The 27,778-nt window shown below is 37.0% G+C and overlaps 1 protein-coding gene and 1 non-coding gene across 2 annotated transcripts; both read right to left on the bottom strand.

Moving 5' to 3' along the window:
* Positions 1 to 217: 217 nt before the first annotated feature.
* On the bottom strand, positions 218 to 27,755 carry LOC109437156 (mitochondrial import inner membrane translocase subunit Tim23). The gene is made up of 7 exons (XM_019716162.2): positions 27,440 to 27,755; positions 25,028 to 25,086; positions 13,678 to 13,771; positions 13,373 to 13,457; positions 10,886 to 10,944; positions 8,943 to 9,053; positions 218 to 832 (listed from the first exon to the last, which is right to left on the bottom strand). Exons 1-7 carry the CDS (start codon positions 27,543 to 27,545, stop codon positions 717 to 719), a joined length of 630 nt encoding a protein of 209 aa, XP_019571721.1. The 5' UTR covers positions 27,546 to 27,755; the 3' UTR covers positions 218 to 716.
* Positions 11,475 to 11,677, bottom strand: LOC141572961 (small nucleolar RNA SNORA74). The gene has a single exon (XR_012498550.1). It is a non-coding gene; the product is annotated as a small nucleolar RNA SNORA74 (small nucleolar RNA).
* Positions 27,756 to 27,778: the final 23 nt, after the last annotated feature.

The raw sequence follows: 27,778 nt of genomic DNA, 5'->3' as shown, positions 1-27,778 counted from the left end.
TCCTTTAAAATCTTAAAGCTCTTGTCTACTTCATCTTTTTCTAATTATCCCCAGTAAGGAGACGAGTTAATAGATACAGAATTAAGCACAGACTGTTCTAGCACACTAATGGTATAATGGTTAACCTGAAATATTTGAGGTTGTTTAATGTCAACTTTGATGGAGAAAAATTTTAACCTGTTAATGTCGCCAATATCCCTTCATTTCAACACAAACATGAAAACATGTTTTAATTTATTTAGTTGGGGCAGAAAAAGATACCAAGAGTAACTTTCACTTTATACCCAGAAAGATGCTTTTAAATAGAGGCCACTATGTTTACACTGGAGTTAGGACTTTGGTTGTTTTCACTCTTTATTGGGAATACAGGACAATTTGAGAGTTTGGATCATGAAATGAACAAACGTGGTGACTGTACTGACAACAAGCATGACCTGAATTACGGGAGTGAGTGCTTTTCCAGTTCAAGGGTGGGAGCGGGAACAGGTGAAGGTTCTCCAGAGGAGAAGAGAGCCGTGTTACTCAGTCACTAGCGGGTTTTGGCTTCAGCTCTCACGGCTGGAAGGACAGCCGGTCCTGGTCACCATCCATGATCTTCATCACGGCAAATAGGAATCTCCACACGTGTTCAAACTAGGTAAAAGAGAGTAACTCCAGACTGACTGGTAATGGTGTGGATGACTACTCAAGTGTCCTCTATTCAACTGGCAAAGTCTTCAGAGTGACGGCTGTAGCACGGAGCCTTTCATATGCTCCCAGTTGTTATACAGCGCATAGAGGCCGGTGAGCGTTAGTCCTGCCAGGCCACCGCGTGCCACCCCTCGGAGACCACCTGGGAGAGAGCAAACCAGACCCGTATGGCACAATGTCCCAGCATCAAAGGGTTAAGTAAGAGTATCAAAATTATACACATACATGTTTATAAATACTCCATCCCAAAAACGAGAATAAATGTTTTAAAATAAACCAAGACTGCAGTTCACGAGACATTCTCTGAATAAACTTGTCAATATACACACTGTATTTCCATATCTAAGACCTTTTTTACTTTCAATGTCACAATTTGTACTTAAGACCATCAGCGTTAACATTTTTTTTTTCGCTTTACTGTTCAAGTCCCAGCAAATCAGTAATTGCCTGCTAGTCATACAGTTTAGACTCCCCTGGCACTGTCAACTGAATAAGGCTATGATGAAGACAAGGCGACACCCTCTGGACCCTGCACAGGTCCTCCAACACCAACTGAAGACTAAGAGGTGATAAGACGGCTGTAATCAAGCTTTGTTAGATGCTGATGAAGCACCCACTCACCCAGCTCCTGTTCCCGACATTGCTGTATCAGACTTAACTAATGAGCAACGAGGCATTCAGTGTCCACACACTAGTTGAAAAACATTCAAGGATTAGACTTTGGACTGTTGCTTAACAACAAAAGAATAGTTTTCATGTGGAAAAGGACTGGTAACAGATACTTTGAAATGGAGAAACAAAAATGTTTGTTTCAATCAGTTACCTGAAAATAGTCCCCAAGTCTAATAACAGGAATGGGATCACCCAAAGAAGTTATTAAGTGCTTGATGTTCTCTTCCCCTTTCACAAACATCAGGACTATAAACTTCAAGCAGCCTATCTTGTACCTGTGGAGTCTTTGTCTCAAGTGGTGTTATTAGGAAGGCAAAGGTGGAACGGAGCTGTCGTCCAGTGGTTACCTTACTAGAGGCCCTTTGGTGACAAGCCAGTAAATTCTGTCAGTCAGTGATATTGCTGAGTCAGAACCCTTCAGACCAATCATTTCTACAGTCAATGTCCTGCCAGGTGGCTTCAGCTGATAGATTAAAGGGCCCCTCCCTCCAGGAGTGCCTCCAGTCTGAAGAGTTCTGATAGCCGACCTGCTTCCACTATGAGATGCCCTAATTATCTCTCTTCAACAGACTGAAACAGAAATTGCATCCATCATCTATAAATAGCTGTCAAATATGTGGGAGCGGGATCAGAAACATTAAAAATACTTCTGTAAATGGGATGTATCTCCAGGTCCCCATCATCTTTTCATATCATTTTGCCATAGTTTACGCATGGCAGTTGAACTTGGAACTGTATTCAGTGTGGTTCAAACATAAAAGTAATGTATACTCAATCTGATCATTTAGAACAGTCTAATAAGGATCTACCTCATACCTTTGATCAGTAAGTCAATAAAAAGTTGCATGGGCTGAAAGTGAACTATAATGAAACCAAATTTCTGAAAACGGAAAACTACCAAGTATAGGAGAATAAAGGCTAAGCTATCTGCAGTAGCATTATGATGACTTAGTTATTACCGTGTTTCCCTGAAAATAAGACCTACAGCCATCAGCTCTGATGCGTCTTCTGGAGCAAAAATTAGTATAAGACCGGGTCTTATATAAGACAGTCTTTATTATATTTATATTTATATTATTATATTACATTGTATCATATATAGTATGTAATACTATACATATTTATTATACCCGATCTTATGTAAGACCCAATCTTATATAAGACCCGGTATTATACTGTAGTATATAAAACCTGGTATTACATTATATATTATACCCAGTCTTATATTAAAATAAGACCAGGTCTCATATATAATTTTTGCTCCAAAAGACACATTAGAGCAAAATGGCTAGGTCTTACTTTTGGGGAAACACGGTAGACCTAAACTTGTGAGTGTAATGAGGGTTCTTTCAAGGTTACAAAGATTTTGTAAATACTCTAACCCATTCTGAATCAGCAAAGCAAAAGCTAAGGTGGCCTTGCTATTTATTAATAGAAAAATGATGGAAGGCAGGTAATCAAAAGCACACTAATTTTGCAGATACTATTTCCTGGGACCAAACATCAACTTCAGATCAACTCCCCTGAACCTTTAGTAGATTACAGATCCACGGGACTCTGATGTCTGCCTACTGGTTTGAATTAGCTGCAAACTATTCCTGCCAGTTGGCCCTTTGCTTTCAGTGTCCTAAGAAGTTTTCTACTTAGCCCTTTCAGAATGCTTTTCACACTGGTTTTCAGCTCTCAAATAACAAGCCTTCCGGGCATAGGCACTGAGGTAACAAAATGAAACGGAACTAACTAGAAGGCTTACAGATATTGGGGACGTGAGGGGTTATTAAGTGTTCATTAAGAATAATTCATCCCCCAGAAAGCTTTCTACCTTCTCACCACAATGAAACAAATTAAGTTCAAATCTACTGTTGCTTTTTTGAAGGCTAGAAAAAAGTTATTTGCAGCAAGAAGATACCAAAAATATGCTGTTTGATTTGCTAAGCAGTTAATCCTGACTCAAGGGTAGCTTTAACCACATTCCAGCCATGTTTTAGTTTTAACTTTCCATTAATTACAGGGTTTTCCAACTGGCTCATCTGTTAAACGTTTTGAGGACCCCGTGGTTTTGGGCTTTCTGTAATCAAAGAACTTATAACTAAGCACAGGAAGTTGATTAGCAAACACACCTGCTTTGAAGGCCAACGGTCAGTTTCTATAAAGCACAACAACCATGTGATGTGTTTCACAGTTTTATCTTCAGTCCAGTAAGGGCACATATTAGCTCTTCTAAACATGGGGGAAATGAGGCCCAGAATATTTAAACGCCTTGTTTGTGGGGCAGGGAGTTAGTCAGTGGCAGAGTTTACACGCTGAATTGACAATTACTTGAGAGTAGGAATCAGCAAATTTTTCTTAAAATGGCCAGAAAATAAGTATTATTAGGCTTTGAGGGACCAAAGGCTGTTACTTAAATAATCATTTAAAATGTACCTTAAAAAACATAAAACAGGAGCTGGCTGTGGCCCCTGGTGTATCCTGAGATGGCTACTGAACACCATTCAAATGGTTTTTGCACTCTTTAACTTTAAAAAATTATTATTTTTAAAAACTGGTAAAATACACATAACAAAATTTACCATGTTTTAGTGTACAGTTCAGTGGCATTAAGGATGCTGGCACTGCTGTGCTGCCATCACCACCACCATCTCCAGAGAACCTTTGTACCCATTAACCAGTAAACCCCCATTCCCCTCCCAACCTGCCTAATTTATTATGTTGATACAGCTTCACATACTTTTTTTTTTTTTATCCAAGTAGCCCATATAGATAAATTTTAAGTCAATACAGTACTAAGAGATTTCAATGATGCAGAAGTCTGGTGCCCCTCTCCACCCTCCCCACCTCCCCCTACTTCCCAGGACCCAAAGGCAATCACTTTAATTCTTTGCTCATAATCTTCATGTTTCTAAAGAACATGATTATCTTGCTATTTCTTGATTTTTCTAGGAAAACTGTTAAGTCTTGTAAGAATTTTACAAAATGTGCTAAAGGCAGAAAGGAAGTCACTAGTTTTATACGGGTTATCTCGTTTATAAGTCTATGACCCTTTTACTAGGTTCTTCTTTGCCTTCTTGTTTTATAGGCAAAGAAACTGAAATTCAGACAAGTTACTGTCTTTTTCACACAGTTGTTTAGTGATCTAGTGCTAGTCAAACCCAGCCTGACTCCAAAGCCTATGGTCTTTGTCACCACACCAAATCGCCTCCAGGACAGAGAAAAGAGCAATGAGGAAAATTTCTTGAAAGGGGGAAGGAATAACAGTTGAACTGGGACTTAAGGATGGACTGGATTTCAAATTGATCTGTTTGGTCATCTGATAGGAATAAGGAAGGTAGGAGAGACAAGTTTGGAAAGATAGATTAGGATCACAGAATGGAAGACTGGGGTGAAAAATTGCAACTTAGGTTGAAAGGCACCGTGTCACCACTGAAGGTTTTTGGACAGGAGTTATGAGATTTAGAACCATCCTTGAGGAAGATTAAGCTAAAAATAGTGAATAGGTAAGATGGAATCGAGGTAGAAGCCTAAAGTGAAAACGGTCAATGAAAAATACTGTTAAACAAGTTCAAGGCTTGTGATCAAGGCCTTAACTCAGGTGACAGGTGGTAAACTTCACAACTGATGAAATGAGGGGATGGTGAGAGAAAGACAGAAAGGTTTATTCTTTCTTTGCTTTGGAATCACAGCAGCTAACTTCACTGGGCTTCCCTCACCACTGTCCCATCCACCTTTTCTTTGCAATCCCTGTTCTTCCACGCAAGAGTAAACCCACTAAAATATCTCAGTTGTTTCTCACTCCCCACATTACTGTGTACTTTTAGGGCTATCTTTTATTAGGTTCTTAGTCTTTTGGTGGGTGCTTTTCTGTGGGTGGTAGGGAATGTCCCAGAGCCCTTTGAGAATCTTATGGAAGATTTAGAGGGTTTATCAACCTTGAGTGAACATCTCTTCATGTAAACTCTGTACTCAGGAGAAAGGTGAAAGTTTAACTCTGGGAGTTACAATTTAAGGCTTAGAAGTAAAGGGAAATGCAGTCCTTAGGAGGTAAGAATGAATGTCCAGGAGAGCAGACCCTTCACAGTGGTCCATGCAGCTGTCTTCTCCACCATCTGGTCCCTGGTCACATCTACGAGTGCGGATTCTACTGCTCTTCCCACTGTCTTTCAACTCCTGCTTCCCAGCCTGTTGCTGCCGTCACCGTCACCTCAGTCCCTCTCTCCACACTTGTCACATGAGCCCTCATCTGTCTATGTTCAAGTACCACCTTCACCGGGAAGCCTGTTGCAAACACCGTGGTGCAATTTTGCCTGGATGCCAGTTTGCTGCAGAATAACGTGCCGAATGTCAGATGACTTGAGCAAAGAATCTACATATTTAAAGTATCAATAATGCCGAACTGCCCTGAAAGTACTTGTTTATCTTTTGCTGATATTAAGAGTCATCTACCATCACTTCTAAGCCAGTTGGTGAAAAACATTAACGATTGATTTTGTTTTCCCTGGCTGCTTGTGAGACTGAGCAACTTCTATTGTTTAGTAGTCATGTGTATTTTTCTCTGAAGTGCTGTGTCATGTGCTTACTCCATTTTTTTATTCAGTTATTGGCTTAAGGAATTTGTTGAAATGTTTTATATATTATGGCAGTTAGCCCCTTGCCTATTATGTTATCTGCATTTTTATTTACTGGGAGGATGTTAACGTCAATAACAGATATAAAGAAGGCACCAAGAGGCTCTTTCTGGCACATACAGTTTAATTTTGAAAGCCTGGCATTCCTAGGTAAACAGGACCTTTTAACAATAACCCTGATAATTGCTTAGTTTGATAAACTGGACATGTGTATCTTTTTACTTTTACTTAGTTTTCTTTTTATAAGATGACTTTCTTATAGAAGGAATAGGATTAACAGGTGAGGGAGTTTTTGTGAGTGGAAAGGGGGCGCCCACGTCTTGGTTCCTGAGGACTTGTTTTCTGAAGATGAAATGACCAGGCCTCTTACACATTTCTAAGGATGACAGAACTACAGCTGCCGTTGTCCTGGTAGAGTACTGGTCATCAAACAGATTTTCATGTGCCACAGGGAATCTAATGAGATTTCACACCCTTTGGAAAAGAGTTCCATGGTTCATTAAATAAGCATTAGGAACTGAAATCATATTAGAATTATTACTTTAAAAGTTAGCCTCTCTTTGGTCTGACAACTACCTATTTTCTCATGTATTTTTCTTCATGATTTTTCTTTCTACTACAGTAGCTGCATACCTGAGTCATATTGCTTTCGTTCTAAAGTTCTTCCTTTAAAAAAAAAAATTCTATTTTTGAAGAGCACAATGGGATTGGAAATATTTTAGGTTGGCAGGAATTAGTCATTTCCTAAATGTAAACTTTGTTCCTTAACAGTTTATGCTGGCTCTAGACTAAGAGTGCCTGAACTCTTTTCCAAATCCGGAAGTTGAAGTTATATTTGTATTCCTGTCACACAAACTTCATAATTCTGTGCTCTGTCTTCTTAAGTTTATTCCAAAGCAGACATCAGTAAGACACACTGATTTGCCTTGTCAGGCTGACTTTGGTTTGTGAGCCAGGGCTGTGAAGCAATGTCGGAATTCTGGGTCGGCTGACGATTTACTTCCTCTGTGCTCCACACCGCAATGGAAACTGCAACCAGCTTGTCACCTGACACAGGATTCATGGATATTCTTTATTTCTTTTTCTCATCTGAGCCAAGGACCTACTCTTCCAAATTTATGTTGGAGGTGTCCCTGGCTGTTATAAATGCCATTACGACAAGGAAATCCTTGACACAAAAAGCTAGGCTCTCATTTCTTTTGATAATATCAAGTATTCAGCCTTTTCCTTTCTATCTTTTAAATATGCACAACATGTCTTAAACCAGAGGATCATTCAGTTCTTACATTCAGGACTGCCCGTAACACAGGCTATGCCATAAGGGCTTGCCTTGAGTAAGAACACAGGAATGGTGGGCACTGAGCTGGCGCTTCAGTGACTGTCCCCGTGGCAGAAACAACCCACCTCCCCACCCCCAGCTCCAGCCACATGACAACACGCAGTGGGAGCTTGGTGTCTCCCACTCATTTGAAAAAAGCTGGAATTCCAGAAGTTTGTGTGAAATTTCCTGGTTTTAAAATATTAATTTGATCTTTTTAAATACAGTTTGGGTCAACCAAACTCTTGCTGGCTGAGTGTCACTGCCAATTAAAATTTTAAATTTGTCTGTCTGATACTACAGATTGTTAATGTGAAAGTATTTTTAGGTTTTTAACAAGGTTTTTCTATGCCAAGGTAATGTTTACATGGACATAAAATGTATTTACTGTCTTATTCTACCTGGGAGCACTGTTTGTGTATAAACACAACTACATGTGCTGCAAGAAGTTTTGTGAAGTCTTAGGAATAAAATTCCAAATGCAACCTATTACCTTACTCTTGGATATGTCAGGAAAGCTTTAACTTTGTAATCCTGTTGAAACTTCTCTCATTTCTTTCTAGTAAAAATAAAGCAAAAATGCTACTTGATGTATGTGGAGGAATTACTAAAAAAACAATTGCTCAGTTAATCAAGTATCTAATATGTAATAAAACAAACAAAAGTACTTTTCAGAGGCAGGAGTACAGGACGTATGCAGTTTAATTAAGCCATTTTAAACAGAAAATGTGATGACAAATTTGGAGTTATCACTAGTTATACATTTTGAAAGAGCTCGCCTTAATAGCGTGCTCACTTATAAAACTGGGGTGTGATTATCTCTTCACAGAGTTTTAAATGAAACAAGTTAAGTGCTTATTGCTGACAGCAAAATCATAATTCAGTGAATGTTAATTTTTTCCCCCACTTTAGAGGAGAATTGGGTATTTGAACTTCATCTAGATCATTTTGGTTCAACTCTTAGGGCTTTATTTTCTCAAAACTGAATATAAGTTACCTATGTTCGTTCATTAACAATATTATTCACAGTAGCCAAAGGTGGAAGCAACCCAAGTGTCCATGAGAGATAGATGGATAAATAAAATGTGGCATATATGTGCAATGGAGTACTACTTCAGTCTTAGAAAGGAAATTGTGACATGCTACAACATGGATGAGCCTTGAAGATATTATGCTAAATGAAATTAGCCAGTCACAAAAATACAAATACTGTATGATTCCATTTACATAAGGTACCTACCAGAGTAGTCAATTTCATAGAGATAGAAAGCAATTTGGTGTTTGTCAAGGCGCTGAAGGAAAGGTGAAATGGAGAACTGTTTAATGGGTAGAGTTTCAGTTTTGGAAGATGAAGAAAAGTTCTGGAGATTGGTTGCACAACAGTGAAAATATACTTAACATAGTGGAACTGTACACTTGAAAAATGGTTCAGATGGTGAATTTTATGTTATGTGTATTTTACCAAAATTTTTAAAAAATCAAAAAACAAAACCCAAAACAACCACAAGGTTTCAGAGAATACTAGATTACACTACAAAAAAAAAAAAAAAAAAAAAAGAGTCTAGTTTCCTTTGGAAACTATGGATAAAACACATACTTCAAGTATACTAAGCGACAGCCCTCCATTCAACAGAACCTACCTGTGCATTTATACAACATGCCTGTCATGGTTCCAGCTGCTACTGTATTGAGGTCATCTTCAGCACCTCGTGTTTTCTCAATGATGACGCCAAATGCACTATAGAGCAAAGCTACAGGGGAAATGGAACTGATCAGTAATAAAAAAGGGACTGCAAGTCAGTATGACAATTCTATTTAGTTAAGTGTATCCTACAGATACCATTCTATAAGTATTCAAAGAAATAAAGAATGATCAAACACTGTAAAACAAAAGTCTGGGAACAAATAAAATGCCCATCAAGAGGGGACTGATCCAGAACGGGACTTTCCGTATAATGGAATACTACATACTCACTTAAAACATAAAGGAGGAAGAGCTATCTATGTTCACTGATATGTAAAGCAGGCACGTGTGTATGACTCTGGATGTGAAAAGAAGATATTTGGGAAGATTCAGAAGAAACATTAATAGTAGCTATTTACGGAAAGTACCACTGGAGAGTCCCAGGAAGAATATCTTTAATTTTTACTTTTATTCATAATAGCTGTACTTTGGATTTAGAAACAAACACATATGTATTTCTATTTTAAGAAAAATACAACTTTAAAAAAAGATGAAGTTTGGTTCTTGCATGTATAGAAACTATAACACTAACGCTATTTAGTTTTCACGAGATCTCCTATGCCTGCAAAAATTCCTATTCGCCACAAATGCATTCATCCTTTTCCTCACCCTTTCTCAAAATTGCCACATTTGACCCCTCAACATTATACCAAGCTTGGTCTTACAACTCCTCTGTTGTGATGTTTTTATAGTTTTATAAAGTCTCTTCTTCCTGTTTCAACTTATTTACTTGAACAGAACACTGTAATATGATCGATATTACAAAGGGAACACATGTGGTGACTGGCCATCCCAGTCTGCTCAGGACAGGGTTTCCTGGAACACGAACCCACATTACTGAAATTAAGAAAGTCCCGGGCAGAACAGGATGGCTGATTACTCTAGGTAATAGGAACAAATAGGAACAAAGTAAGATAAGGTGACTGTATACGGGGGGTGGGGGCAATTGGGGCATGAGCAGCATAAGGAAACAGCCATTTACTAGGATCCCAAACATGAGTTTGACTTTATAGTGTGAAAGTGCACTACTTCCAAATTTCATGACAAGGCTAGGATTTTACCTTGTCAACAGAGGCCTTTTCTATCTTTCAATTAGATGTCTACATTTCCCCTTACTGAATCTGCCACATTTAAAAAGATTTTCAGACTTTTGACTAAGTTACAAAGAATCTTGGCTGTTAGGGCCTAAGTGCCACAAGTAGGTTTATTTTAAGTCATGAGTAATTAAAAGATGAACCATTCATAAAAAACATAGTATGAAATCATCTGGCTCTGACTACTACTATATCACCCCTTGCTTAGAACTGCAAATGTTTTCATTATTCGCAAGGGCCCCACTTCAACTCTGGCAAGTAAGTCTGGGAAATCTACTCTACGTAAACAGAATGCTGAATGGGCTATAGGGAAAATACAGCAAGAGCGCTGGATTAACCTAGCCTATCTCACTATAGGACCACAAGCCACCTATCATATGTCACTACAGGATCATGAACCTTTCCTAAGATACAAATCCATTTGCCTTGAACCTAAATTATTTGGATTTCATTTAGTTAAAACACAATTTTATTTGGTGTCTTGCTTGGACAGGAGAGTGTGTACTATTTAAAAAGACTTAAAACATTTAGAGAAAGTATTCAAGGTAGTTTTAGCATCTGGGATTATTTTGTCATCTAGTTCACTGCCTTTTCCTGAGTGGTATCTACACTACTCACTAGAGTGTGGATTGAAACATAATGTTTATTATCCTAGACCAGAATTTTGGTTGATCAAACTGTTCATGATATGTGTACATTCTATCTTTGCATTAATCATTTATTATCAAGTGAAATCTCTACTTACCTAGAGAACCTAGAGTATTAGCCCAAAGTGCCCCTTGTCTGGTCACCATGTTCAAAATTCTACAAGGGCAGAAAGAAAAAGAATCTGTATTTAGAATCATTATTTTTCTAGTAATTTGAAAAACCATAATTGCAGTTATTTAAAAAGCAGAAACCTAATATCCAAAGTTTCCTTAATTTAAGAACGTACTACCTCCTCAGAATGCAGTAAGAATGGCTTTTATTTTACAGAAATATAAATGAAGGTAGGTTAAAACTTCAGTCTTTTTGGGAAACAAGTAGGGAAAATTCTTATTAAATATTTAAAATTATTTAAAATATATCAAACATATAAAGACTTTGAATGACAGCCTGGAATGTATTTTATAAAGAAGTTAACAAAAACTGATCTGTGTAAAAAAAAAAAAAAATGCCATTATAATGGACAAACTAGCTTACAAATAAGTTTTTCTTGGGGGAAAGGGGGAATATATATTTAGAATATTAAGTAGAATCAAAGCATGGAATATTATAGCATATAAAGCAGAATTAAAGAAATATACTCAGAGAAAGGGAAAAAGCGAACTAGAATACACAGAGAAAGCATACTGTGTGTGTGCTTCCAGACTAGAACTAAGCAGCCAAAATGAATGCTTAGCACACTCTCAAGGAAGCACAGTTCTGCCGTCACCAGTGCCAGACGCCACCAGAACAATGACGGAGGCAACTGAAGGAAAAAGACAGGACATTACTCTCCCAGCAGTGTAACACCATCACAGGAATGGTTCTGTCCGGACAGCTGACTACTGCTGGAGATTATGGAATTACAGTAACAAATAGGAAGAATTCATTTACTCAAAGAATTCATTTAAATTAATGCTCAACAACAAATACTTGTATTACCACTAAAAGGTTGTTTATGGAGAAGTAATTGTTTCTAATTATGTTACCTATTTACTAATATATTTTAAGTTTAGCACATTGTTTTTTCATTTGTAACAAGCTTTTAAAACTGTGAATTTTCATTATTGTATTACTGGTAGCACTGCAACCTGGTAAAATTCTTTGGGTTGCAACTGGGCAAGATACCTCCATTTACTGGTTCTCTACCTACTTCTCACTTTAGTCATCTCTCAACAACCCTTAAAGGCAGAAAGTATAGAAAACTTACCTAAGATCACAAAATAGTGAATAATAAAACGAGGCTTTAAAGCTATATAGGTCAGTCTGGCCCGAAGCCCTATCTTCTTTCCATTTTTAAATGCTGTCTCCCTATCTAGGACGATCAGAATGATATTAAAAAATGGCAAAGACGACTTAAAAAAAATGCAAACCCATTTGACTCTCTCCAAAAAATTATTATTGTTTTAAGAAACAAAGGTTATTTTTCTAGACCTTCCACTTTCAAATTGGTGTTTAATGATCTGTCATTGGGGAGATGTGTTTCAAAATAATATGGAAGGGAAGAAACGGATGGGATACAATTGGTCCTCGTTGATGGTTGTTGAGGATGGGTTATGGTTCAGTTGTTCACTGTACTATTTTGTCTATATTTGGATATATTCAAAATTCACAATACAAAAAGTTAAAAAAAAGTTATTTGAGTAAGGGAAAAATATTCAATATAAGGACATTCAAGGATCTGGGCTGGTAAAGCAAGGGCACTGACTGACACAGTAACAGGAATATGAAAAACTTCACACTGCCTTTAGGAGTCCAGTCCCAAGGTCTAATTCTAGCACACCTGCTGCCATCTGCTGGCTCAACAACAAATAATGAAGATAAAGTTTAAAAGTATCCTAAAACAAAACCATGAGCCACCATTGAAGAATATCTACTGTTGATTCCACTCACATGAAGTACAAAAACATGCAAGACTAAACAATGTGTTACTAAGGGCATATCAACAGGGACTGGTCATGTTTATTTCTTAAGTAGGTTGAAGATACACATTATGCATGCACTTTCTGATCTTTTAAATTATACGTTCCCTTCTCTGCAAATCTATTTCCTGGGAGAAGACTGTCTTATTCCTTTCGGAATGATCTCTAAGTTCTAGGACTTTCAATTAAATTTTCTCCAGCTTTCCATTTCAGAAATGGAGAGTGAAGTTAAATTCAGGTCAAAGAATAGCAGATCTAGCAATCACTCTGATGTGCTTATTTCTTTATTACCATGTCCTTTGCATGACCCTGAACAGTCCAAATAATGTACTAGTAATTGAACTATTTGAAAAGCAGGTTATATAGGCCCACAGAATGGAACAGGTGTAGCTAAGAAGTCAGGATGGGGTGGCACCAGCTGACTGAGGGACTCAAAAATCACTCCTTTCAAAAGCTTAAATTCAGTAATCTGAATCCTTAGTTCCTTTTATTTTGAATAAGGAAAAAAATTGATCAAAAAATATATCAATACTCTAAATATTTGTAATTTCAAAGTTGTGCTCATCAAGGCAGAGTAGAGGTTAATATTCAAACATCACTACATCAAATGATTACATGAGACTTACTGTACGTTTCTTGGTTTGGACCAGGCCATGTTCTGGGTTTCCTTCAATCCTAGCCGTAGACCGTTCATTGCCCCAAATGCAGCCCCTAGTAAATCATAGTAACAATTCATCCAAATAATATGGCTTTGTATTAAAAACAACTGCACTTCTGATTCTTTTTCATTTTTATTTAATAGGAATAGATGAAAACTGTAAATAATGATTCTTAAAACAACACTGAAAGCAATATTCTAATTGCTTTTGATTTTAAGCGACTTTGACTACTTGGATTGAGGACACTTAAAAAAAAAAATTATTATACTCACCTGTCATACAACATCCTCCAATGGTGAAGAAGGCCAGTTCAAATCTGCCCCGGGTTTTATTAGCTCCAGTTGGTAAAATAAACTCATCTGTATCCTAAAGGGATAATGAAAAGCAAGCTTGAAATACCCTTTAAGACAGAGTACTTGCAAAATATTTTTGAATTTGTTCAAGTAATTTTTCACAGAAAGGAAAATCTTAAATTAACTAAAACTATACTTAGTCAAACAAAAACTTTCTGCAATAACAGCACCTAAATCAAAGTGAAATGAAATATATAACATGTATAGTTATGCTCATCAGTTCTTAGGAGGGATTAGTTCTTAAGGCAGGATTCTCTCTCAGAACTGCTTCTCAATGTAAATTTGATAGATTGTATGTAATTTGCCTTATTTAGTGATAAATTTGAAGCAATAGTGTAACAGTTTAGGAAAGACAGCTCTGGAGAAAAGTAAATTGAAAGATATGAGAAGTAACAGTTGATAGAATATGTCTGGAAGGAGAAAACTCATTCTGTAGCTACTCTTTATCAGGCCCCATTTTACCACCATAAGACCAAATTCATTGAAAAATAAAAAAGAGCAGAAACAATAAAAGCACAGCAGTTTGGAGCAGTTATGCAAGGGCAAAATTCTTTTCTTAATGATTATTCCTTTGACCATCTTAGAAAGTGATAAGCGCTGTTTCCAGTAAATGCATACACAGAATTTGGTACGAACATCTTGAAGGTCACTCAAGAATCTTAGGGTTGGAAATGCTACTATAAGAGCACAACATCACTACCTGTGCAGTATAATACACTCTTATGAAGAACACGTCCAATACATTTTTGCAAAGCTTTCCATGCAAAAATGGTTAGAAAAAGCTTTTGTAGTACACTCACTTGGCAACTCACTGACAGGTCCCTTTGCCAAATACTGACCTTTGGCAAATATATCCCTGATTAGGAAAACCATATCTCTGCACTGATTTCTGGCTTGTGCATACATTCTCAGCAAAAATTGCACAAATAAGCAAGTACATCTACTCTTATCAAACAGAAATGGTCTGTTGGGCAGTAACAAGTGAACTGTGAATAGATGTCATATCATGATTTATTTATCATACATTGTTTTGTAAATTTTGGGTGTTTCTTGATTTTTAAATTAATGACTTAGTTTTAAATTGAGATTCTGGTTTGAGGTTTTTAGAAATGTGATATTTGATTTGATGAGGTAAATAATTAACTTTCAATCTAGAAATGGGTCACTAATTACAAATAGGAAATTTAAAAAAAAGGTTGCAATGAACATTAGTTAGCACACATGCATGTTACTACTCATCACCAACTAACTCATCGCTGAGGTCAACTACAACGAAAGCACTATGAGGGTTGAAAGCAAATGTACATCAATCCACATGCAAAGCACTTGAAAACAATGTGATGGTTACTTGTCATTGGGGCTTTTCAAGTTAATAAAAATGTACTGTTTCATAAAATGAAAATTTGCAAAGGTTTTTTTGAGGGAGTAGACCATGGCCAAACTACATTAATCTTTTTTGGGGGGTGGAGGAAAGCCCCCATTAAATTAAAGCTCTTGGTTTCTATAAAATGATGATGAACAGCTTTTTTGACTGTCTTGGCACCCTTGTTGAAAACTTGACTATAAATGTGTTGTATTTCTGGACCCTAAATTTTACTTTGTCGATCTATAGACCTAGGCTTATGTCTGCACCATAATGCCTTTTTTAAAAAAAACTTTCATTTATTTTAAGTGTGTTTTTCCAGGACCCATCAGCTCCAAGTAGTTGTTTCAATGTAGTTGAGGAGGGCGCAGCTCACAGTGGCGCATGTGGGGATTGAACCGGCAACCCTGTTAAGAGCACCAGGCTCTAACCCACTGAGCTAAACGGCCACACCCACAATGTCTTAATTACTGTAGCTTGGTAGTTAAGTTTTGAAATCGGCAAATGGGCCGCCCCCACAATGTCTTAATTACTATAGCTTGGTAGTTAAGTTTTGAAATCGGTAAATGCTCCAATATGTTCTTTTTTAAGATTGTTGGCTATTCTGTATCCCTTGAATTTCCACATGAATTTTAAAATCAGCCAATTTCTGCAAAAAAAAAAAAAAAAAAAAAGCCAGCTGAGATTTTGATAGGGACCGTTCAATCTGCAGGTTGATTTGGAAATTATTATTTTAACAATATTAAACCTTCCAAGAAACTGGAGTATCTTCCAATGTATTTGTCTTAAGTTTTTTTTCAATAATGTTTTATAGTTTTCATAGTATAAGTTTTGCATTTTTGTTGAACTTACTCCTGAATATTTTATTCTTTTTGATGTTATTGTAAACGGACTTGTTTTTGAACTTTCACTTTTGTAGTGTCCATTGCTACTGTATAGAAAAATAAATGATCGTGTATATTGATCTTGTATCCTTCAACTTTGCTGAACTTGTACATTAGTTCTGGTTTTTTTTTTGGTGGTTTCTTTAGGATTTTCTATACACAAGTTCATGACACCTGCAAATAGGTAATTTTTTCTTCCTTTATCAATTTGGATGCCATTCATGCTCTAGCCTAATTGCCCTAGTTAGACAATGTTGTTTAGAAGCAAAGACAGTGGACATCCTTGTCTTGTCCCTTATTACTGGGAAAGGATCCAGACTTCCACCACTAAGTATGATGTTAGCTTTGGAAGTTTTGTAGATACCATTGATTAGATTGAAGAAGTTCCCTTCTATTCCTAGTTTCATGAGTGAGTTTTCAAGTCACAAAGGGATCTTGAATTGTCAAATGCTTTTTCTGCATCTATTGAGATAATCATGTAATTTCTTTACTTATATGGCATAATACATTGATTTTCAGATGTTAAATCAGCTTTGCATTCTTCAGATAGCCAAAAACCACTCTTTGAAGTTTCTTGATTAGTTTAGTCCCCTATCCTGATATTGTAAACTGAGCTTTAAAAAACCCTGCCATTTGAAGCTTTACCTGTATTGAATCAGCGTCTTCTGCAAATTACAAAAAACCCCCAAAACAAATAAAACCAAAAAACCAAAACAAAAGAATGCTGAGGCCAATGTGTAAACCTTAAAATGTATAACCCCAACTTCAAATGTTTGTGTTCATCTGACTGCTCTTATCTCACATGTCTGAATATTAATGTGACCTAATAAACTCAAGAAATTAAGTACATTTTTTAATATGTAAGAATTTGATTCCAGATTTCATTTTAAAATGTTCCCAGGCTTTACATTTTCATTTAACTTATTAGGTTGGTGCAAACGTAATTGTGGTTTTTGCATTGTTGAAATTTGCCGTTTGATACTAGAATACATTCTTAAATAAATGGGGTTATATTATACATCATTTTAACGCACATTTCTCGCTTTATGTTTCTTTGCCAATGACGTATTACTTGCTGTTTATATTTATTTTAGACTATGGAAATGATGTTAGACAAAAAGCAAATTCGAGCAATTTTCTTATTCGAGTTCAAAATGGGTCATAAAGCAGCGGAGACAACTTGCAACATCAACAACACATTTGGCCCAAGAACATTTGGCTAAAGAACGTGCAGTGCAGTGGTGGTTCAAGAAGTTTTGCAAAGGAGAGGAGAGCCTTGAAGAGGAGCGTAGTGGCCGCCATGGGAAGGTGAAAACGACCAATTGAGAGCAATCATGGATGCTGATCCTCTTACAACTATACGAGAAGTTGCTAAAGAACTCAATGTCGGCCATTCTAGGGTAATTCAGCATTTGAAGCAAATTGGAAAGGTGAAAGAGCTCGATAAGTGGGTGCCTCATGAGTTGACCGCAAATCAAAAATATCGCGGTTTTGAAGTGTCATCTTCTCTTATTCTATGCAATAACAAACCATTTCTCGATTGGATTGTGACGTGCAACAAAAAGTGGATTTTATATGACAACCAGCAACGACCAGCTCAGGGGATGGACCAAGAAGAAGCTCCAAACACTTCCCAAAGCCAAACTTGCACCAAAAGAAGGTCATGGTCACTGTTTGGTGGTCTGCTGCCGGTCTGATCCACTACAGCTTTCTGAATCCCAGTGAAACCATTACATCTGAGAAGGATGCTCAGCAAATCAATGAGACGCACTGAAAACTGCAATGCCTGCAGCCGGCTTTGGTCAACAGAAAGGGCCCAATTCTTCTCCACAACACCGCTCAACTGCACGTCGCACAACCAACACTTCAAAAGTTGAATGAATTGGGCTACGAAGTTTTGCCTCATCTGCCATATTCACCTGACCTCTCACCAACCAACTACCACTTCTTCAAGCATCTCAACAACTTTTTGCAGAGAAAATGCTTCCACAACCAGGATGCAGAAAATGCTTTCCAAGAGTTCGTAAAATCCTGAAGCACGGATTTTTACGCTACAGGAATAAACAAACTTATTTCTCGGTGGCAAAAATGTGTCGCTTAAAATGGTTCCTATTATGATTAATAAAGATGTGTTTGAGCCTTGTTATAATGATTTAAAATTCACAGTCCAAAAATGCAATTACTTTTGCACCAACCTAATATTAATGATCTCTTATAACTTTGTAACTAATAACTCCAATATTTTTACTGGAGTGCTATTTAAATTCCTTGTTGCTTTTAAAAATAAACTTTTAATTTGTGTTCTAATCACTCACTCACTGCTGCTTCTCATCACATAGGTGCAGACAAAGAAGCAGGAAGCCATTTTTGTTGCATGCCCCCCTGCCCCTAAGTGACTTTCAGGGAATTTAAAGAGCTCGTCCGTTTTTTGTTTCTCCCTTTATTTTTCTCTTTCTCCTTCTTTGGGAGCCAGACATCAAAACCAGGGCATTTAAAAGCAACTGCTGATAAAGACAAAATTAGAAAGTGGCATGCCCAGGAAGAAGTATAGGCTCAGAAAAGAAGGAGAAGAGCTTAAGTTTACACCTCAGGCTAGTCCTCAGAACAGACACAGCCTGTAATAATATATTTAAAAAACAAACAAAAACCAAAACAGTAACAACAAAACAAACTTTGGGAAAAAAGATAAATCTGATTTCCAGACTGTCCAGTTTTCAATAGCAAATCATAAAACATACAAAGAAACAGGAAAGTATGGCCCATCAAAGGAAAAAAAAAACAAACAGAAATGTTCCTGAAAAAAAAACACCACACCAAAAAACCCAAAGACCTGGTCGTGGATCTACTAGGCAAAGACTTTAAAACAATTGTCTTAGGATGCTCAAAGAATTAAAAGAGATGTGGAGAAAGTCAAAATAATGTCTGAACAATATTAAGTATCAATAGAGACAGAAAATTTAAAAAGAAAACAAAAACAAATTTTGGAGTTGAAAAGTACAATAACTGAAAAAAATCACCAAAGGAATTCAAAGCAGATTTGAGCAGGCAGTGACAAAGTGACAAAAATAAAATCATTGACCTTGAAGACCAGACAATAAAAATGACTGAGTTTTAGGAACAGGAAGAAAATCGGTTGAAGAGAAGTGCACACAGCCTAATAAACCTGTGGGGACACCATAAAGGGGATTAAGATACAGATTGGGGGAGTCCCAGAAGAAGAAAAGAGACAGAATAAAGAACGGCTGGAAACTTCTTAAATTTGATGAGAGATAAACATGAACATCCAAGCAGCTCAATGGACACCAAGATAATTTCAGACTCACATTGAGTCACATTAAAATCAACTTTTAAAAGCCAAACACAAGGAGAGTGTCTTGAAGGAAGTTCATCACACATAAGGGATCCTCAATCAGATGACCAGCAGATTTCTCAAGAGAAACTTTGAAGGTCACAAGGCAGTGGGCTGATCATACCGTATTTCCCCAAAAATAAGACCTAACCGGATAATCAGTGTTAATGCATCTTTTGGAGCAAAAATTAATATAAGACCGGGTCTTATATTTTATTATATCACATAAGACCCAGTCTTATATTATAGTAAAATAAGACCCGGTCTTGTATTAATTTTTGCTCCAGAAGATGCATTAAAGCTGACTGTCCGGCTAGGTCTTCTTTTCAGGGAAACACAGTGTTTTTAAAGTGCTAAGAGACAAAAATGTCAACGAAGAAATCCTCTCTCTACTAAATCTGTCCTTTAAAGTGAAGGAGGTATTACGACATCACCAGATAAACAAAAGCTGGGGGAGTTCATGATCACTAGACTTGTCCTGAAAGATATGATTAAGGGAGTCCTGCAAAGTGAAATGAAAGGACACTATACAGTTAACTCGAAGCATTTTTAAGAGATAATCTCAATAAAGGAAAATACTTGGGAAATTTTAAGTTAGTCTTATTGTAACTGGTTTCTAACCCCACATTGCTATCTACGTAATTTTAGAGTAAGCATTTAAAGAATTATTAGTATGTTTTTGGGCTCACAATACGTAAAGATACAATTTTGTGACATTAACAACAGAGACAGTGTGTTAAAGGAGCAGCACTTTTGTTGTGTTACTGAAGTTAAACTGGTATAAATTCAAATTAGTATTACAACTTTAGGATGTTAAATGTAATCACCATGGTAGCCACAAAAATATAGCTATAGAATATCCGAGAATATACAAAAGGAAATGAACAAGAAATATTTCACAAGTAAACAATGCAGTAATGCAGGAAATGAGGGACAAAAAGCTGGAAGGCATATAGAAAACAAATAGCAATGACAAAAATCTCTGCTAATCAGCAAACACTTTAGAAGTAAATGGATTAGCTCTCTAACCAAAAGACAGAGATTGGCACAATGGATTGAAAAAACATGATCCAACTATATGCTGTCTACAAGATTCACTATAGATCCAAAAACACAGAAAGATTGAAAGTCAAAAGGATGAAAAAAGATATTCCATGCAAATAATAACCAAAAGAGAGCAAGTGGCTATACTAGTATCAGAAAACATAGATTTTAAATCAAATAAGGTTTCGAGACAAGAAAGGACATTTTATTTATAAAAGGTTTAACACAGCAAAAAGATATAAAAATTATAAACATTTAGTTACCTAATGACAGATCATCAAAATATATTAAGAACTAAGTGACAGAATTAAAGGTAGAAATAGAAATATCTACAATAATAATAGTTAGAGCCTTTAATAGTCCACTCTCAATAATGGATAGCAACCATGTTACCAGACACAAGATAAGGAAATATAGGACTTGAACAACACAATAAACAAATTAGACCTAACAGACATATATACAACACTACCGAGTAAAACTACACATTCTTCTCAAATACACATGGAACATTTTCCAGGATAGACCATATATTAGGCCACAAACTAAGTCTCAACAAATTTTAAGGTACCATATAAAGTACCTTCTCCGACCACAACAGGATGAGTTAGAAATCAGTGATAGAAGTAAAACTGGAAAATGCACAAATTTTTGAAAATTAAACACCCCCTTAAACAATCAATAATGGATCAAAGAAGGAATCAAAAGGAAAATTAGAAAATACTTTAGAGATGAGTAAAAAAAGAAAACACAACATACCAAAACCTATGAGACTTGGTGAAAACGGTGCTAAGGGGGAAACTTATAACTATAAATGCGTACATTAAGAAACAAACAAAAAAAACCCCCTCAAATCAACAACCTCACTTTACAACTTAAAGAACTAGAAAAAGAAGAAACTAAACCCAACCTAGCAGAACGAAGGATGCAATAATGATTAGAGCAGAAATAAATGAAAGAGAGAGGAAAAAAAAAAACCAAACAGGAGAGAAAAATCAATGCAACCCAAAGCTGGTTCTTTAAAAAGAACAACAAAACTGAAAAACCTTTAGCTAGATGGGCAAAAAGAAAAAAACGATAGAAGACTCAAATTACTAAAATCAGAAATGAAGATGAGGTCATCATTTTGATTCTACAGAATTAAGGATTGTAAGAAAGTACTATGAACAACTAATTGTATGCCAAGAAATGGGATGACCTTGATGAAATGTACAAATTCCTAGGTACACAAAACTCAGCCAGAAACAGAAAATCTGAATAGACTTATAAGGTGATTCAGTCAGTAACAACAACAAAAAAATATCTCACAATAAAATCAAGCAAAGTACTGAACTCGATGGCTTCACTGGTGAATTCTACCAAACATTTAAAGACGAATTAAGAATTCTTTTCAACCTTTTTCAACTATTGAAGTCCAGGAAATATCTGGGACACTTCCATAACTCTTTGTATGAGGCCAGCATTATTACCCTACCCTGACACCAAAGCCAGAGAAAGACACTATAAGAAAACTACATACAGACCAATATCTCTTTTATGAACATTGATGCAAAATTCTCAACAAAATACTAGGAAACCAAATTCAGCAGCACATTAAAGGGATTTTATACACCATGACCAACTGGGATTTATTCCTGCAATGTAGAATGGTCCAATATATGAAAATTGATCAAAGTAATACACCACATTAACAGAATGAAGGGGGGGAAAAAACTCTACAGGATCACCTCAAATGATGCAGAAAAAGCATCTGACAAAATCCAAGACACTTTTTGTCATAAAAACACTCAACAAATCAGCAATAGAAGGAAATTACCTCAACGTAATAAAAGCCATACATGGAAAATCCAGTGAACATTATACTCAAATGTGAAAGACCGAAAGCTTCTCCTCTAAATTGGGAACAAGGCAAGGATGCCCATTTTTGCTCCTTCTATTCAACAAACAGTACTAGATGTTTTAGCCAGAACAACCAGGCAAGAAGAAATAAAAGGCATCCAAATCAGAAAGTAAGAAGTAAATTTTCTTTCTTCACAGGTGATCATACATGTAGAAAATCCTACAGACTGCACAAAAAGAATCCTGTTAGAATAAATGAAGTCAGCAAATTAACAGGATACAAAGCCACACAAAAATCAGATGTATTTCTATCTACTAACAATGAATGGTCTGAAAAAGAAATTATGAAAATAATTCCTTTTATAATAGAATCAAAAAGACTAAAATGTTTAGAAATTAATCAAGGAGGCAAAAGTGTCCTAACTGAAAACTACAAAACTTGCTGAAAGAAATTAAAAACATAAATAAACGGAAACATATCCCATGTTCATAGATTGGAAGACTTAACATTGTTAAGATGTGAACATTACCCACAGCAACCTACAGATTAAAATGCAATCCCCATCAAAATACCAATGGTGTTTTTGCAGAAAAAGGAAAACCCATCCTGAAATTCATATGGAAATTCTCAATGATTCTCGAACAGCCAAAACAATCTTGAGAAAGAACAATGCTGATGGCCTCACAATTTCTGGTTTGAAAACTTACTACAAAGCTAGAGTAATCAAAATAGTGCTGTATTGGCATAAAGACAGACATATAGACCAATGGAATAGAATACAGACCCAGAAATAAACCCTTGAATACATGGTCAACTGATTTTCAACAAGAGTGCCAAAACCATTTTACGTGGAACATGTCTTTTCAACAAATGGTGCTGTGAAAACAAGATAGCCACATGAAAAAGTGAAGTTGGATCCTTACACTAACACTGTACAAAAATTAAGTCAAAATGGATTATAGACCTTAATGTAAGACCTAAAACTATAAAACTCTTAGAAGAATACATAGGGGAAAACCTTAATGACATTGGATTTGGCTTGATTTCTTAGATATGATACCAAAGGCACAGGCAATGGAAAAACTTGAAAAAATGACCATGAAAATTGAAAAATTTTGTGTATCAAAAGACAGTATCAACAGAGTAAAAATGCAACCCACAGAATGGTACAAAATATTTGCCAATCATGCATTTGATAAAGGGTTAATATTCAGAGTATATATAGAACTCCTAAAATTCAGTAACAACAATAAAAAAAAAAAAAAAACCCACCAGTTTCAAATATGGACAAAGGACTTGAATAGAGATTTTTCCAAAGAAGATACACAAATGGCAATATAAGCACATGAAAAGATGCTCAACATCACTCATCATTAGGAGAATGCATATCAAACTACAGTGAGTCACCATCTCATACTCATTAGAATAGCCATGATCAAAACACCCCAGAAAATAACAAGTGTTGGCTAGGGTGTGGAGAAACCGGAGCTCTTGTACAGTGTTCGTGGGAATGTAAATTAGTATAGCTGCTGTGGAACACAACATGGCAGTTCCTCAGGAAATTAGTAATAGAATTACCATATGATCCAGCAATTCCACTTCTGGCAATATAACCAAAAGAATTGAAAGGAGGGTCTAAAAGAGATCTTTATACCTGTATACCAATGTGCACAGCAACAGCATTCACAATAGCTAAAACATGGAAGCAATCCAAGTTTCCATGGAGAGATGAATAGATAAGCAAAATGTAGTAGTATTATTCAATGGAATAACATCAGCCTTAGAAAGGAAAACTATTGACATATGCTACAATATAGACGAACCTGAGGACATTATGCTAAATGAAATAAGCCAGTAACAAAAAGACAAATACTATACGATTCCACTTATTTGAGGGACTTAAGAGTACACAAAGCAGAGACAGAAAGCAGAAGGGTGGCTGTGAGGGGCTGGGGAGAGGGCAGTATGAGAAGTTATTTTGTAACAGGTATAGTAGTTTCCCCTTACCCATGCCTGAAACAACAAATAGTACTGAACTCAATATATACTGTCTTTCCTATACATATGTTCTATTTTATAAATTAGGCACAGTAAAAGATTAACAGTAACAGTAAAATAGAACAATTATAACCATATATTTTAATAAACTTTGTGGATGTGGTCTCTTTCTCTGATAACCCAGATGTCTGTTAAGTGACTAAGGGACAGTTAGTGTATACAGCATGAATCTGCTGCACAAAGGGATGGCTCACGCCTGGGTGGGATGGAGTGGGACAGCATGAGATTTCATCGCACTACTCAGAACAGCATGCTATTTAAAATGTATGACTTTTCATTTCATATTTTCAGAGTGTGGCTGACCACAGGTAACTGAAACCACAGAAAACAAAACTGTGGATAAGAAGGGGACCACTGTACAGTTTCAGTTATGGATACAGTAGGTGGTGATGGCTGTACAATATTACAAATGTACTGAGAAACACTGAACAATACACTTAAAAATGGTTAAGATAGTAAAATATGTCAATGTATTTTACCACAATTTTTAAAAATGGTAAAAACCAAATCCCCAAACCCTTTAAAGGGATTTAATTAACTAGTGTCAGGGAGAGATGCAAGCCATATCCCCAGGATTTGCGTGAAAAAAAGGGTGAATTTGGAGACTAGAGACTTGGTGCTTACATATCACAGATCAGGTCAGCATAAGTACTTGGCATTTTTAATTTTTTTATATGGTAAGATTAAACCTAACTATATAGTAAAATCATAAAGACTAGTCTTAATCTTACCTGCACGAGATATCGTGGATCCACATTTAAATAAGGAGACAGAGGATTCATACCAGTCACTAGAGAGAAAACAAAGCATATTACAACAACAAATTTTTTAAGTTATTTCATTTAGTGTTGATACTGTTCTTGTTTCATGTGTCTTGCAATTTTATCTTATAGGCTCACTGAATGTGACGTTTTCTCCCACTTTTCTATGCTTATCTTTCTTGTCTGGCAGTTTTGGGGTTGCCTCCTCCAGGGGTACTCAATCCCAAACCAGGTTTTGCACTGGTGACTCAGGCTCTCACACAAAGATATTGGCAGTAACATGGAATGAAAAAATCAAAGTAGCGGAAAGCATAGCCCAGGTCAATTATAAAGTTAATTTATTTCTACTTTGCTACAAGAATGAGTGACAAATGTACAAAGTACAAATAAGATTGACAAGAGACCGATGAATTCCATGGGAAAAACAGTGTTTGGGTTATGTGTTGTGTACAAATATGTCATGGCAGTCCCTTCAGATCTTAGTGTTAACAGTTGCTGACGATTTATTGTGGCAGAGTCAAGAATTCCTGGTTTATCGCCATAGGTATGAGGTCAGGATAAAAGAAAATGGAAACTCAGAGTGACAGACTTGAGTCCCACTAACTTTGAAATTAGAAAAATCTATCAAGGAAAATCAACTTTCTCATTTTAAATTTAACCTTTGGATCCTTCTGTATCTCAGTTGATTTTTCACAAATCTATGCAGTATCTGTGACTATGCAAATCTATGACTGATCTTTGCATCAACTGAAAGTCCTATCAGTTCTACATTCAACAGCTATCTTGTATTGTTATTTATAACCATCTTTATTGCTACCATCCTAGTCCAACCATTAAATATCACCTAGACTACAGTAACAATCTACTACCTAATTGGATTCCTTAATCGCTGTAGTCCCTTCAATTCACTTTCTACACTGCAACTAAAATGGTTTCTTAAGCAGAGGAAATCAGCCTTAATGGTTGTCATTTACAATTAACAATCAAATCCAAACTCCTTACCATGGCTTACAAAACACTACATTAGCTACCATTCTTGGCCCCTCTGATCTCATTATCTCTGACCACTCCAACTCCCTCCAAACTTTGTACACACAATGACCTAACAGATGATCCTTAAACAGCAAGTCTGTTTTTTCCCCCAGGACGTTTTTTGACTCAGGACATCTGAACTAGTCACTTTCACTGCAATACTTGCCTCCTCCCAAGCATTTGTATTGTATTCTGATCACAGCTCAAATGCCAATACTCCTGAGTAGCTGACCCTGACCCATTCTAAAACGGCTTCCTGCTCCCATCACCACCTCGTGATCCTGTTTTATTGCCTGTACACACATCACTAGCTCAAATGTTTTTGTTACTTCACTCACTTCAATAGGGTGTAAACTACATGAAAACAGCAGCCGTCTTTTAAAAAATTTTAAATGCTGTAGTCCTACTCCCTGAAAAGCCAACAGCCCATCCTAGGTGCTTAATGAATGGTGTTCACCCCTGGATCTCTCACTTTACCGTCAAATCTTGTTAATGTAACAATGTCTTCCCACATTAAGGCAGTAACCTCTGTGCTCCAAAACTCAGAACTCCTAAGACTTATATAAACTGCGTTCTAGATTCAGTTTTGACACATATAACACTAGGGAATTTTTGTTCTTGAGCATAAAGGACCTAGAGAAACAGCACGATTCTCAAAAAAGAAAATAGTTTTATAAAGCACTTATCCTCCAACTTCCTACTATCTTTAAGTCCACGTTGTATTCATCCACAAAGTCCAAAAGATCTGGAATACACATTTGTAAGATTGGGGAGAGGACACAGACACGGTATTCACGCTTCTGCATCCTGGATCTTGAGTATTTCCTTTCCCCAAAATCCTTTCTTCATGTCTGTAAGTACAGCTCACTTCCCAGCTCCTCCAGTTGTCTCGACTCAGATTTCTTTCTCGTCTACACGGTATTACTGAGTGTTTTGACGTGACAGCTACTTTACGGTTTGGAATATGCTACTTTGTGCTAAGATGTTTTCTACGGGGTCGCAATTTGGCATGCATTTCCTCGCAGAGCTGGGCTCTCCTCTTAACCTAGGGCCAAGCACACAGCCCAACACACAAGGAATGTGTGGGAAGAAAGACAGGAACAAAGCTTGACTACAAAACGGAGAAAACACGCAACATCTCCTGAGTCCTGGTCAACCAGAGAACTTCTCGGGGATCCATGGCACCAAAAACTCGTTCCATCACGAGAGCGCGGGAGCGCAGACACACTAACCCCCCCACTAATACTGCACAATGTGAACGCCACTAGAAAAAAGAACAGGGCATGCCGCATGTCTGGCGTAGTCGCAAGAACCAGTCAGAAATGTTCGCAAGCTAGGCCCGATACTTACGCGGGACGCCGGCCAAATCCGCGTGCGAGTAACCAGCTCCGCCGGCTCCGAAAAAGCCGGCCAACCCCCCTGTGGTTTTGTTGCCGCTTCCCCCGCCGCCCTCCATAGTGTCGCAGCAAACTGCCCGTTTGCTTCTCACCGCCGCCTCAGGGCAGGGTGGTCGGTACTGCCGTCGCTCCTCGGTAACGCCGGGGACACCCGCGTTACCATCGACTCCTTCACACGCTGACCTTCCGGGCGCCCGTGCCTGCTAAGCCTCACACTTCCGCTTTGCGACAGTGTACGCCCCGGAAGCCGAAGGCGCCTGACGGCAGTTTTCCGGTGGTGGGAAAGTGAAGG

The sequence above is a fragment of the Rhinolophus sinicus genome, chromosome 15, assembly GCF_057876585.1.
Source record: "Rhinolophus sinicus isolate RSI-liver-muscle chromosome 15, RSI-T2T, whole genome shotgun sequence".
NCBI lineage: Eukaryota > Metazoa > Chordata > Mammalia > Chiroptera > Rhinolophidae > Rhinolophus > Rhinolophus sinicus.
This window is presented reverse-complemented; position numbering and strand designations above follow the sequence as displayed.

Excerpts from the sequence above, each read along its gene's own strand:
- LOC109437156 (XM_019716162.2), bottom strand. The coding sequence starts at position 27,545 with ATGGAGGGCGGCGGGGGAAGCGGCAACAAAACCACAGGGGGGTTGGCC. Across the intron at positions 13,772-25,027 it reads ATCCACGATATCTCGTGCAG|GATACAGATGAGTTTATTTT; the intron begins GTAAGATTAAGA and ends TTATCCCTTTAG. Across the intron at positions 9,054-10,885 it reads TAATACTCTAGGTTCTCTAG|CTTTGCTCTATAGTGCATTT; the intron begins GTAAGTAGAGAT and ends TTTCCCCTGTAG.